This window comes from Papilio machaon, chromosome 14 (genome assembly GCF_912999745.1).
Source record: "Papilio machaon chromosome 14, ilPapMach1.1, whole genome shotgun sequence".
Classification (NCBI taxonomy): domain Eukaryota; kingdom Metazoa; phylum Arthropoda; class Insecta; order Lepidoptera; family Papilionidae; genus Papilio; species Papilio machaon.
The window spans coordinates 276,416-289,255 of NC_059999.1; the positions used below are offsets into that span (position 1 = coordinate 276,416).

At 37.6% G+C, this 12,840-nt stretch overlaps 3 protein-coding genes across 4 annotated transcripts; 1 reads left to right on the forward strand and 2 right to left on the reverse strand.

The window, feature by feature from the left end:
* Window positions 1-151: 151 nt before the first annotated feature.
* Window positions 152-6,378, reverse strand: LOC106710091 (aldehyde oxidase 1). Of its 2 annotated transcripts, none has more exons than XM_045681004.1 (10): window positions 6,272-6,378; window positions 3,609-3,770; window positions 3,167-3,295; window positions 2,609-3,093; window positions 2,295-2,478; window positions 1,839-2,034; window positions 971-1,737; window positions 681-873; window positions 297-410; window positions 152-229 (listed from the first exon to the last, which is right to left on the reverse strand). In XM_045681004.1, exons 1-10 carry the CDS (start codon window positions 6,365-6,367, stop codon window positions 159-161), a joined length of 2,397 nt encoding a protein of 798 aa, XP_045536960.1. In that variant the 5' UTR covers window positions 6,368-6,378; the 3' UTR covers window positions 152-158. The 2 variants fall into 2 exon arrangements, with proteins under 2 accessions (XP_045536960.1, XP_045536961.1); XM_045681005.1 differs by lacking the exon at window positions 6,272-6,378 and adding an exon at window positions 5,597-5,756.
* Window positions 6,379-6,649: 271 nt separating this feature from the next.
* On the reverse strand, window positions 6,650-8,400 carry LOC123721659 (probable aldehyde oxidase 4). Its single transcript, XM_045681050.1, has 5 exons — window positions 8,326-8,400; window positions 7,904-8,061; window positions 7,674-7,834; window positions 7,166-7,548; window positions 6,650-6,885 (listed from the first exon to the last, which is right to left on the reverse strand). Exons 1-5 carry the CDS (start codon window positions 8,366-8,368, stop codon window positions 6,650-6,652), a joined length of 981 nt encoding a protein of 326 aa, XP_045537006.1. The 5' UTR covers window positions 8,369-8,400.
* Window positions 8,401-11,327: 2,927 nt separating this feature from the next.
* Window positions 11,328-12,773, forward strand: LOC123721660 (xanthine dehydrogenase-like). The gene is made up of 5 exons (XM_045681051.1): window positions 11,328-11,403; window positions 11,643-11,800; window positions 11,873-12,033; window positions 12,237-12,619; window positions 12,763-12,773. Exons 1-5 carry the CDS (start codon window positions 11,361-11,363, stop codon window positions 12,771-12,773), a joined length of 756 nt encoding a protein of 251 aa, XP_045537007.1. The 5' UTR covers window positions 11,328-11,360.
* Window positions 12,774-12,840: the final 67 nt, after the last annotated feature.

Genomic DNA, 12,840 nt, shown 5'->3' on the forward strand with positions numbered 1-12,840 from the left:
GTTGGAAAAACAATATAATTTAACAAGTACGCCACTTTAAGATTATATTAACAGGTTGTAATGAGTAATTTAATAATTAGAATAATACGTTGGTAATTGGTTAAATAAATAAATTGTCATTATTTAGTATATTTTATTGAATAAAAATTATCTTCTTATTAGTAATACTTAAAGTCCTCAAACTTCGTAGCCGCTGCTAAGCAAATCTGTTCGGTGGTGTACGGACCATCTGGAAAAACATAATGAAATTGTTTTTGGAGAAATTATCAAGTAGGCGACAGTATTGAATATCTTACCAATTTGAAACCATTGAGTAGTGGGTATTCCGGAGTCTTGTCTCGCTGAAGCGATAGCCTCTCTCATTGCGAATGGCACCGCCACCGCGAGGCTCGTGGCTGGTTCTCCAGTTGCTGAAAACATGTTTAATTTACATTCGAAATATTCCATTGAAAATATGAATGTTTCATGAAGGTAAAGATTAGCATAGCAAATCAATTTCACTACTATGCACAAAGAAAATTAGAAAACTATGCGACAAAGGAAACATAAATTAACAGATAAGCAATAAATATTCTGGTTCTTAAAATGTAGTAAGTATAAATTTTCAACGAAAAGTGAAAGAGAGTCCGCCATAAATTAGTAGAGAAATATTGAGTTACTATAATAATCCAATAACTTACCCTTGGCTCCAAGATATATTTCGTAATTACGTGACTTCTCCCTGAAGTACACCCGAAAGTCTTGAGGTATATCTCTAGCTTGTGGCACCCAATAATTCCATGTGCGATCAGAGAGCACCTCCCCGGTTTTCGGTTCATATTCCATTTTTTCACACGTCCAATATCCGAGACCCATTATGAAGGCTCCTTCGATCTATAAAAGAAAAGACAATTCACTTACAGTACTTGATAAATTAAATCTACGGTTTAAATTGCTATCATTTTATTTCGAATAAATAAATACGGCTTACCTGGCCTACATCTATAATCGGGCTAACACTTTGACCTACATCTTCTATAAGATCCACTCGTTTTATTTCAGTTTGTCCAGTTATTATGTCAGTTTCAACTTCAGTCACAATAACACCATAAATATCATACGGGAACGACTCCGCTGGATTGACGGTCCCTCGTGCTTGTAAATCAATATTATTCAAAAACGCCGCTTCAACGAGTTCCTCCCACGTAGGATTACCTAAAGTCTTTCTCACCGGTTCCAATCTACGCAATATTTCCTCGCAGCATTTTTGAACGGCTAGGCCGATATTAAGGGATGTGACACTGCCTCCCGTTTCTCCTACGTTTGGTGAAATAAAAGTGATTTGCTGTTTCACTTGAATTTTACTCAGCGGTATTTTTAGAAAATAGGCACATATTTGAGCAGCTTTAGTATCTATACCCTGTCCTATTTCAACCCCACCGTGGGTAATAGCAACACTCCCGTCTTCGTAAAATATCGATAAGTTTGCGGAGATAAATTGAGGATTCTCCGACGACCATCTCATGAAACTGACCCTAAGTCCGCGCTTTAACCATCTGTTTTGTGCATTGAATTTCTGCACGTGCGCCCGTCTCTCGTCATATTGAGATTTTGCTCTTATATTTTCCCACATTTCAACAATAGCGTCTCTGTTATCGTTATCTAGATTAGCTAGTCGCACCTGCACCGGATCTAATGACATTTCATATGCTATTTTTTCCAATATAAATTCGGCGTTTGCAATTATTTCCAATGTACCTGTAAGGAATTGGAAAGGAGCAATGTGCAAGTATTGCAACAATATGGAAGATACCTAATGTTCAATTGCACGTATTGTTACGATAACAAAGATTATTTACCTGGTGAACGGAACCACGAGTTAGATGCAGTATCCGTAATAGTGTTATAAAACTTATAATTCCACTTCGTCTTTTTGTAGCAATTATTATAGATCGGGATGCCGATCATAATAAGAGTTTCGTTTACTATATAGCCGTTGTCCGTGTATAAGTCACAGTTTATGTACTGAATAACACCTTCAGCGTTTACACCGACCTGAGTATACACAAGAGTTCAACATTAAATAAATAATATTGAATTGAAAGAAAGAATTGAGCTGTAGTAAACGCCATCTTATTTACGAGTAAAATCAGAAATCATGGTATTATAAACATGAAACACAAGGCTGAAAAGGAAAAGGAAACGTTGCAGTCATAATGAATCTGAAAATTGGTGAACACGTACAATGCATTATTTTGGTATAAAAGAAATAACCAATCTCTATGGTTTCTATAAAGCATAACAAAAATATATACCTCATATTCCGTAGTACACGGCAGTCGTTTTCCGACAGCTCGGGTATTTGTTGTCAGGGGTTGTATATAGCGACATGGACGGTTCAACAGATACGCTGCGAGACTGGCCGCCACAGCGCCTTGGATTGCTCGAGATATTTTATAGCCGTACGCTCCTCCTACACGACGGACATGCACATCCACCCTATATAACTAAACAGCTTAATCTTAACGTGTTTTGATCAACTTAAGTACAATTTTCAGCAGAGGAAATTGAAATAGCAGTTAGACAATATTAGCGAATATCGAATATCTAAATTTATTATGATACTTACTTAGCTTGGTCAATGTTCAAGGCGCGCGACGTCATGACCTGTATGGCCTCTGTGTACTGCGTCGCCGCGTGCACCTCCAGTCCATCCTCCACTGGTATTGAGATGCTCGTAAGTGTTTCCATGCAGAAGTGATATTGTTGGTATATAGTCATCGATCCATGTATAACTTTATATACATCTAGTCCTCTGTCGGTTGCTTCTATTGATGTGTAAAGGGATACTCTTTTCGGATCGTTCTTAGCAAATTTAACATCTAAAATTGGTTTTCTAATTTTACTGTAATGTCCGATTACGAGTTTCGCAGCTCGATCTGCGATTTGTTGCGTCTCGGCAACGATCATACCGATTGCCTGGTTATAATATTTTACTTCACCACTGCAAAATATTTCTTCGTTCGCCACATAAAGCTTTTTTCCTAAAGGTGTGAAAGAATTTAATCCGGGTATATCTTTTGCAGAATAAAACGCTGTAACTCCAGGTTCTTTCTGAAAATTTTAAACAAATAACCTAATAGTAGATAGATATTTTTTTTAAATATTCCAACTGTTACAATCTCACCAGTGCCCTGCTGGGATCAATGAAATCCAGATGTCCGAGAGGCGCGGTGCTCAGCGCAAATGAAATGAACACCTCGTTTTTTATGGGCGGCATGTCGTCCGTGTACACTGCCTCTCCGGAGCATTGCAGCTAAATCATGAAACAGAAACTGTAGAAGACAAGGAAATTCTCAACAATGTAATAATACAAATATTGGAAATTTTACAGCTTCTTGTAAGAAGCTGTAAAATTTCCAATATTTTCATGAAGACCTGTAGGTCTTCATGTCTGATAGTTCTGAAACTAAACCAATGAGTATAGACGTAATATTTTTATGTGGCACATGATAAATATCAGAAAACTAGAAATATGTACAGGTCTTCATGTGTCAACGATATGTTCTAGATTACACACCAACTCAACGTCAACCGTCCGTGCTTAAATTAATCAGAGTTACATTTACCAGAGCTTCAAGTTTAGGTATCGGTTTGGTGAGAGGCCATAGTGTTGGATCAGTTCTTATAACTTGGCAGCCGCTACTGACAGGGCGAGTATCGTGTACGGTCACCTCGCCTGATTTATATCGCGGCCCTACTATATCCAGCGGGCAGAGGCGAAGAAGACCCTGTAAACGTTAAACTACTTTAGACTAAATTAATCAAAGGTCTGAGGTAGTGGTGTTCACAGTCAGAGGCAAAATGGCCCAAGACAGAGACATTACAATGAAATGAAAAAATTAGGACTGTGTAAATCACTAAAGTCAGTTAATTGCTAATTGTCGATTAGTAATACCAGATAGAAATACCATGATAAAGTTGTCCAGTACTTCGGTCCATTACACAAGAAATATCAATATCACAAGAAATATCAATATTGATACTTTATTGCTATTTTGTATTACTTTTTTTTTATTTTTCGAGTGAAACTTATTGTGTTATCTGGCAAAAAATCACGATTTATAATTGTTACCTACTGTTGTGATATCACGAACGTATGAGTGATGTGAAGGGAAACGTTTTCATCGACATTGTCTTATAAACAGCTGATAAATGATGCTAGTTTAATATTAGGTCCTTACATATGAAATTGGCGTTTTGTATGGGAGGAACAAAAAGTCGAATATTTTTTAATATAATATATTTAATTAATCAAAGTATGAACCATTATTTTCTATGCACTTTTGCCATCTCATAGGTAGTTCATTGATCCCTTTACTAAAAAAACCAGTCGGACGGGAATCAATAAAATCTTTGGAGTCGATTTGGACTGCCCCATCGGAGTTGAATTTTTTCCCTTGCAAGAAGTTATCCAAATTTCGAAAAAAATGGTAATCTGTTGGAGCAAGGTCCGGGGAGTACGGAGGATGTCTTAGACTTTCCAATTGAAGCTCTTCTAATTTAGTAGCCGTCTGTTGCGCAGTGTGTGGTCTAGCGTTGTCGTGAAGCAGCAGTGGCGTGGAGCGATTGACCAGCCTAGGTTGTTTAGCCGCTAGCTTTTCCATCATGGTTTGCAATTGCTGACAATAGACATCAGCCGTAATAGTCTGGCCAGATTTGAGAAAACTGTAATGAACAATACCGGCACTAGTCCACCAAACGCTTACAAGTAACTTTTTTGGGGTTAATTTTCGCTTGGGGCAGGATTGGCTGGCTGGCCAGGATCCAACCATTGCGCTGAGCGCTTCCGATTATCGTAAAGAACCCATTTTTCATCACAGGTAATGATTCGGTTTAAAATACCTTCATTATTGTGCCGGTTTAGTAATGTAACGCAACAGTCGACGCGCGTTTGCCGGTTTGCTTCAGTCAATTCGTGAGGTACCCACCTTTCAAGCTTTTCAATCTTCCCAATTTGCTTCAAGTGAATTAAAACAGTTTTATCACTAACATCGCAGCCTGCAGCTAACTCGGACGTGGTTTGCGATGGATCCGCTTCCACAATAGCCTTCAACTCTTCATTATCAACTTGAGTCTCAGGCCGTCCACGGGGCTTGTTCTGCAGATCGAAATTTCCAGAACGAAAACGTTGGAACCAAAAACGAACTGTGTTTTCTTTTGCAACACGACCGCCATACACATCATTCACCCTTCGAGTCGTTTCCGCAGCACTAGTGCCACGGCGGAACTCGTACTCGTAAATAATGCGATATTTTAAGTTTTCCATTTTGTAAAATGAGTGACGCAAACAGAAAAAAACAGAAGAAAAAAAACAAATGAATGACGGTCATCGAACCACAAATACATGAGTCTATAGCTGTACAAATTTGAATTTGGAATTCCTTACCAAAGAGGAGAAATTCGTGATTAAAGTGGCCAGTACGAAAAACGCCAATTTCATATGTAAGGACCTAATATTTGAATTGAATTTCAGGAAATACAAGTTCCTAGCCCTTTCCAGTTCTTTAATTTATATTAATAAGTGTGTTGTGTGATTGCTATAGCAATGTTCTACCTTATAAAACAGGCCGATTGCAAGGCGTCTTCTATACTCTACGGAGAGTTCTGGTCGCTCCCGTGTTATAACCAGTTCATCATCAAGCACCTTAATAGCGGATTGCAACGTCTCGTTACAAAACAAAAATTTCCCTTCCAAAAACTTTTCAGTTCTGTACGCTCTAGCAAATGAGGGAGACAGACCACCAAAAACCAGTCTGCATTCCACAACGGTATTGGTATTGTTCAGTTTATAAAGAAAGCCCGCGTGAACTATGGCGTGGGCATTTTGGGCTCGGGGCATTATCTGAAAAATTCTTGATGTCATGGACATAGAGATCTAGAACATCGGTGGATCCGGGGTTAAGGACTTGACTTGTAATCTTCAGGTCCTGGGTTCGAATCCCGCCATGTACCAATGGCTTTTCGATTTTTGATTTACATATGAATAGGTAAATTTATGCGACGTTCTTACGATGAAGGAAAACGTCGTGAAGCACCTGCATATATCTGGCCTAACCGGTATGACGGTTGACTATGGCCTAGACACCCCTGACTTAGAGTAGTATCCGAGCCCCTCAGCGGGGACGGACATAGTGGGCTGAGGATGATGGAAATCGTTATTATCTGTAAATTTTCGGACAAATGAATGATATGAAGATTGTTTTTATTATGTTTGTTTTTCATCCCTTACCTTGAAGGTGACCAACTTATAGTCACGCGTCAGAGGTGGCAAAAGTACGTTTACTATAATTTTTCCTGACATGTCTTCTTTTAAAAATTCCTGCATTGTCACTGTTTTCTTTTTTAAATGGGACACTAAAATGTTTAATTACAAACACTGAATTATTTGGTCAAAATAGAAAATCAATATTTGCTATATATTGAATATAAACATTTCTTACGTACAAATTGTGACTTGTGCTCCAACAGTTTCAAAAAGAAGGTACAAGTCAGAGGGAAATTCGTGATGTTTGTGTTTTATCATCAAATTTCCAGAAATTGTACCAATCTGTAAATTAAAATCACGTTCAGGAAAAGTGCACATATACCTTTTCAACGGGTAAATATATCATATACATACATTCCTCACAGCATTATGAGCCACCATTTGAATGTGATCGTACAGTTTTTCTAAATATCTGAAATAGTCTTTTTCGCTAGACAATAACTTAAAGATGTCCAAAGTTTCGGTTAAGGTCGAACCCGCTCCCAAAACTAGATTTTGATCCAAAACAAAACCTTTCAATTCTGATATTCCAGTAATGTCTATTAATACTTCAGGATAATCGAATATTGGATATGCGCCTAAAAATAAGAAAAAGACTTTAGTGTAAATTCTGAAAGTAGTTATCTGAAATTGTAAATGATAAAAAGTAGCTCTGGGATCGTGCGATACAGTGCAAGGACAAAAGTACATGTACTTAGTAATATTTTTCAATGAGAAAGAGTTTTACTTGGACACGATTTTTTCATGATTTTTTGTGGTTAACAAAGCTTAATAGCTTAGCTACAAAGCTTAATTCAGTATTTAGTTTTTTTCTGACACCGTACCCTAACCGTAAATAGATTTATCAAATGTTCATACCTTTAGCTGTATTACCACCAACAAGTATATAAGAGTTATTGTCTTTACAAGAAATAATTTTAAGTGCTTCTTTTAAAGCATAAACCCTGAACCAGTCGCGGCCGTCTTCCAATTTAATGTAAATACAAGAAGACTTATCAACTTCTTCTTTCAACACCACGCACCAGTCGTAGTCCTCGCAGTCGGTCTTATTACATCCATTTTTGGTCTCTTGGCATATATGCAAGTCTTCTATATCTGTTATTCGTTTAGAATCAGGGGCGTCTATTGCAAATTGTTTGAAAGCATCAAGAATTGGTCTGTATCCAGTACATCTGCACACATTGCTCCCAAACGACTGTTCTATTTCTAGCATAGTCAATTTTTTTCTGCTACAAAACAAACTGGAAAATAATATTTAGTGATAATCTATAAGTACAGATTGTGTAGTAGACAGAAAAGAATTGTGTAGATCATTGCTTTGTGTAGTCAGTAAAAAAGTCTAGTTAATAGGTTTTAATAGATGTACCTGTGCATGGACATGACCCAGCCAGGAGTGCAGTAGCCGCACTGCGTACCGTTGTGCTCTGCAAGCGTAGTCTGCACTTTGCTGTAACCCGCCAGCCGCCCGCCCGTGCCTTCCACCGTCGTGATATCCCAGCCCTGGCACGACGTTACCAGCACCATGCACTGACAACGTAATCACGCCATTAGTTTAGCTGCGAGTAGCGTGTTATGTGTGGTGTGGCGAGGCGTTACCGAATTGACGGCGGTGGGCGGCGTGTCCGGGCCCCGCACGGCGGTCACGATGCATGCGCCGCAGCCCGCCTCCAGGCACATATACTTTGTGCCTGGCAGCCGCAGCCGACGCCGCAGGTAATCCAGCAAAGTCACATCCGTGTTCACTTCGCTACCAACTGGAAAATAATCAAGCTTCAGAGCTGCAAGGGATAGGTAGTAATGGTCCAATGAAATACCAACATTGTTATCTATTGTAATGGCAATGCGACTCAAGCTACCTCTAACCTCTCTCCGCTGATAGTCCATTTCTACTGATGTAATGAGATGGAGGTTCCTCGATTAAGTCATTATTGAATTCAATCAAGTTGACTTGTATTACTTTCACCAACAAACTACGTGTTGCACCCCATTATAAATAATATTTTCAAGCAACAACTTACCCGAATAATAAATTCCATTAACTTTGAAAGTGATGCGATCCATAACTGTCTGCTATAACAAAACTGACAGAAGCAACTGTGACAGCTCGCTGACTACTTATGTTCACAGGTTTATGAATATTGAATGGAATTAATATTACCTGAAACTACATACAATGTTACCTCGTTGATAAATCAATTAACATCAATTATCATAAATTACATTTTATTGAGTGTGCGCACACAGGAAGGCGAAGCAATATAACATAATGAGCCACAAAGCGGCGTATTGATGGATACACATCCCTTCTTGCCACACCACACTCGCAGTGTGAGGAGGAGGGATAAAATTAAGTAAGAGTATAGTTAGAGGAAGTTTGTAATTTGCACTAGTGATGTAGAAGATGATGGAAATTATGTGAAGAGATAACGATCACATAAACGAGAAAGTAATGAATTTGAATGTGGATGGAAAGAATCTAAAGGTACAGGAACATCGAAGAAAGTATTGATAAATTGTGTGAAAGATAATATACTTAAGAAGGGAATGAATTCAATATTGTAGCTGTTTGATATGTATGGAACAGTTGTACATGTTGTCGCGACCCTCCGCAGAGAAAAGGGCAGGCTGATGATGTGATATTTGAGGTTGTAAAGCCATAAGTGCGCGTGCCGTTTCCCGTTACGGTAATTCGGGCTACAAATGTTAATTTTGCTCGTCATGCAAAACGTAAGGTGTGTGGCCTGTGTAATGGTCAGCTGTATTCCAAATTCGCGGCATTAATTGTTTCAGATCAAAATAATATTTTTATTACAAAAGCACCGAAAAAGTACTTTTGCTTCAGCCATTTATCCGTTACCGCAAGTTTCCATTGTCCTTAAACCTGTGTTAGAACAAATTGTTATTCCTGTGTTTTAAAAGGGAATGGGAGAGACGACAATATTAATTTGTGTGTAATATAATGTCCGTTGGGCAGTGGAATTTAACGGTTGTTTAATTTTGAATGTTTCTAGCAAAGCGCTAATAATGGCTGCTCTGTATTCTTATGAGCACCTCATTAGTTGTTTCGTATATCGGACAATATTTATCTGTCAATGTTTTAGAAAGTAGAAGGTAGAAAGTAGGTATGAATTAGGCATTTGGTACAGATTGCTTATCACTTTGCTAATAGTTAAGAGATAACGTCTTTACTTTACTTTGGCTCCTTTTGCCGCTGTAAACCACGGAATTCTTATTTTAGACTAAAATATTTTTGAATTGTGATTATTCTCGCAACTTGATAAATTTTTAAAATTTCACGTAGTTCATATCTCGACACTTTCTTATTTTTTATTAAATATGTACATTTATACAAATAAAGACCAAGTTTTTAAGACAGACAAGCGAAAATCCCTAAGCACTATGTAATTTTCCCAATTCAGCGATATTTGTATCCTGTTCCCGAGTAGTAAAAAACACTTTTTGTGGTGAGTTTTCCGAAAATGCCAAATATATTGATTTATATGATACTATATTATGTACACCAATAAGACAGTTTGATCAAAATATGCTGAAATCATACTAATAACACAACCTATCTTACTAATATTATAAATGCGAATGTTTGGATGGATGCATGGATGGATGTTTGTTTGAAGATATCTTAAGAACGGCTCAACAGATCTCGATGAAATTTGGCATAGATGTAGATTTATTATGTTTTTTTTAATTGCGCGCGGCCGGAGTCGCGTGCGATATCTAGTTTTCCAAGTTTTCCTCGGCCATTGGAGCCGACACCAATTTTGTACCCCTAATGCCGCGGGATTTATTTTTTCAGACACTCCATTTTTTATGTGCTAATACAATCGCCGGCGACGGCTGGTCTATAATGTAATGATGTCTATAAAAAAGTCAAGAATTTTGTATAAAAGATGTATTTGCATTGCTGATAACGAAAAATAATATTTAAAATGTTGTATGTCTGTCCGCAAGACCGCCTTTGCTCCGGATAATCCCAGGAACGGCTGGACCAATGTTGACAGGACTTTGATGGGGAGGTAACTGATGGACACGAGCATACTATAGAATGCTTTTTCATTTTTTCATTCCGCGCTGACGAAGTCGCGGGCGACCGCTATAATATAGTAAATGTCGTAAACTGTATGTTGTTTATATATGATCATAATTTTATTTCTCTTGGTTATAAATAACTAGCTGTCGACCGTGACTCCGTCCGCGCGGAATTAAAAAAAAAAACTTTGAAAATATTCTTATAGACTATGTTCCACGTCAATGCCAAATTTTATCTAGATCCGTTGAGCCGTTCCGAAGATACCTTCTAACAAACATCCATCCATTTAAACTTTCGCATTTATATTATTAGTAAGAAGTAAAATATACCTATAAAATGTTAAATTAAATAAACAACACAATGCAGTAAGATTTTTAGTACGATATCACAAGTGTCAAGAAATTTGATAAAACTTAATACAAACTTATGAAAATGAAAACATGTCTTTTATTTGACTAAGGGCACCTTGAATAATTTGCACTTGAAATTTATTTTCTTCACGTATCTATCTTTCCGGCGATTCCTGTACTTTTCTGCACATGATCTTTACACGAACGTGACAAATCGATGCGTTCAAACATATACGATTAAGCATTACAAAACCTAAAATGTAAGTATGTATATGTGAATCGACATTGTAATTAAGAGATTCTTCAAGTTTTTGTGTCACCAGCACAGCCACTGAACTGTAGCCTGTAAGTAGTACTTTGTAAGTTAGTAGTAATTCGGATTCGTATCAATTTACTTGATTATCTTAAACTTAAAAACCTTTAGTTTTTTGTGTATTCAAAATATTTTTTCTGCGGAACCAAAATCAGTGTTTTCCCCTTCCTGTAACTGTGTATTCACTGATGCATTTTTATCACTGTTACAATAAAAGAAGTTTAAATATTAGTTTAGTAAAGACCAAGAATTTTATATGATAATATAAGAATGTGAACATAGTTTATATTTTAGCAAATTTTTTGTCAGTTTCTTTTTTATGTTCAGTTGCTTGATGTAATTATGGATCGCGTTACATTTAAAGTTAATGGAATTGAATATTCAGGTAAGTTGTAAAGTATTATAGAAAAAAAAAGTAGAAAACAAGATTAAGTAATAATATAATACTGCTGATGATGAGGTGCGTCGTCCATTTCCTCCTCTATCCCATGGATAAACAATTATCATGTCTATTTCACTCGATTTGCCTAATTTGCTTCAATTCAATGTATACCTATTGCAGAAAAGTGTACAGTACATTTAAGTTTTTGCAACATAGTTATAAGTACTTAATTCTTTTCTAAGTTGGTAGCGAAGTGAACACGGATGTGACGTTGCTGGAGTACCTACGTCGCCGGTTACGGCTGCCCGGCACCAAGTACAAGTGCTTGGAGGCAGGCTGTGGCGCCTGCATCGTGACCGCCGTGCGGGGCCAGGACACGCCACCCACCGCCGTCAACTCGGTAACACCGCTTCGCCACACCACATAAAACACGCTGTTCATAGCTAAACTGAGAGGGTAATTTCATTTTCAGTGCATGGTGCTGGTGACGTCATGCCAGGGCTGGGATATCACGACGGTGGAAGGCACAGGCGGACGGCTGGCGGGTTACAGCAAAGTGCAGACCACACTTGCAGAGCACAACGGCACACAGTGTGGCTACTGCACCCCCGGCTGGGTCATGGCTATGCATAGGTATATCTACTAAAATCTTCATTTTCTTTTCAGCCACTTAACGCCCACTGCTAGGCATCGGCTTCCCCCAAAAATCGCCACTATGATCGGTCCTGTGCTACCCTTCTAAAATCTACTAACTATATAATTCAATGTTTACTGATAAATCTTGCTATACAATTCAAACTAGCCTTAAGACAAACTAAGAATATTCAATGTTACAGTTTACTTCAAAGCGGAAAAAAGTTGACTATGCTTGAAATAGAACAATCTTTTGGAAGCAACATCTGTAGGTGCACTGGATACAGGACTATCCTCGAGGCATTTAAGACATTCGCAGTAGATGCTCCTGCATCAAAACGAATTATGGACATAGAAGACTTGCATATTTGTAAGCGGAAGGGTGATGGATGCAAAAAAACGAATTGCGATGACTATGACTGGTGTATGGTATTAAAAGAGGAAGTTAATAAAGCTTCCACGGTACACATTAAACTGGAAGATGGAAGGGATTGGTACAGGGTATACGACTTAAATGAAGTTTTTAATATTCTAGTATCTAAAGGACAGGACTCATACATGTTAGTTGCAGGCAACACAGCGAAAGGTGAGAATATTTATCAATCCTTTTCCACTACAGTTGTGTTAATATGCAAAATAGATACAAGTTATCATATCATAGTATATTAAACACGCATTGATAGTCAATAAACATATTTTAAATCTTCTGATTGTTCTTTCTAATTAAAGTGGAAATTTAGATCTTAAGAATTAAAACCCAAGTTTGGTATAAAAATACTATAAAATTAAGTTTAGGCTTTTTGTTAT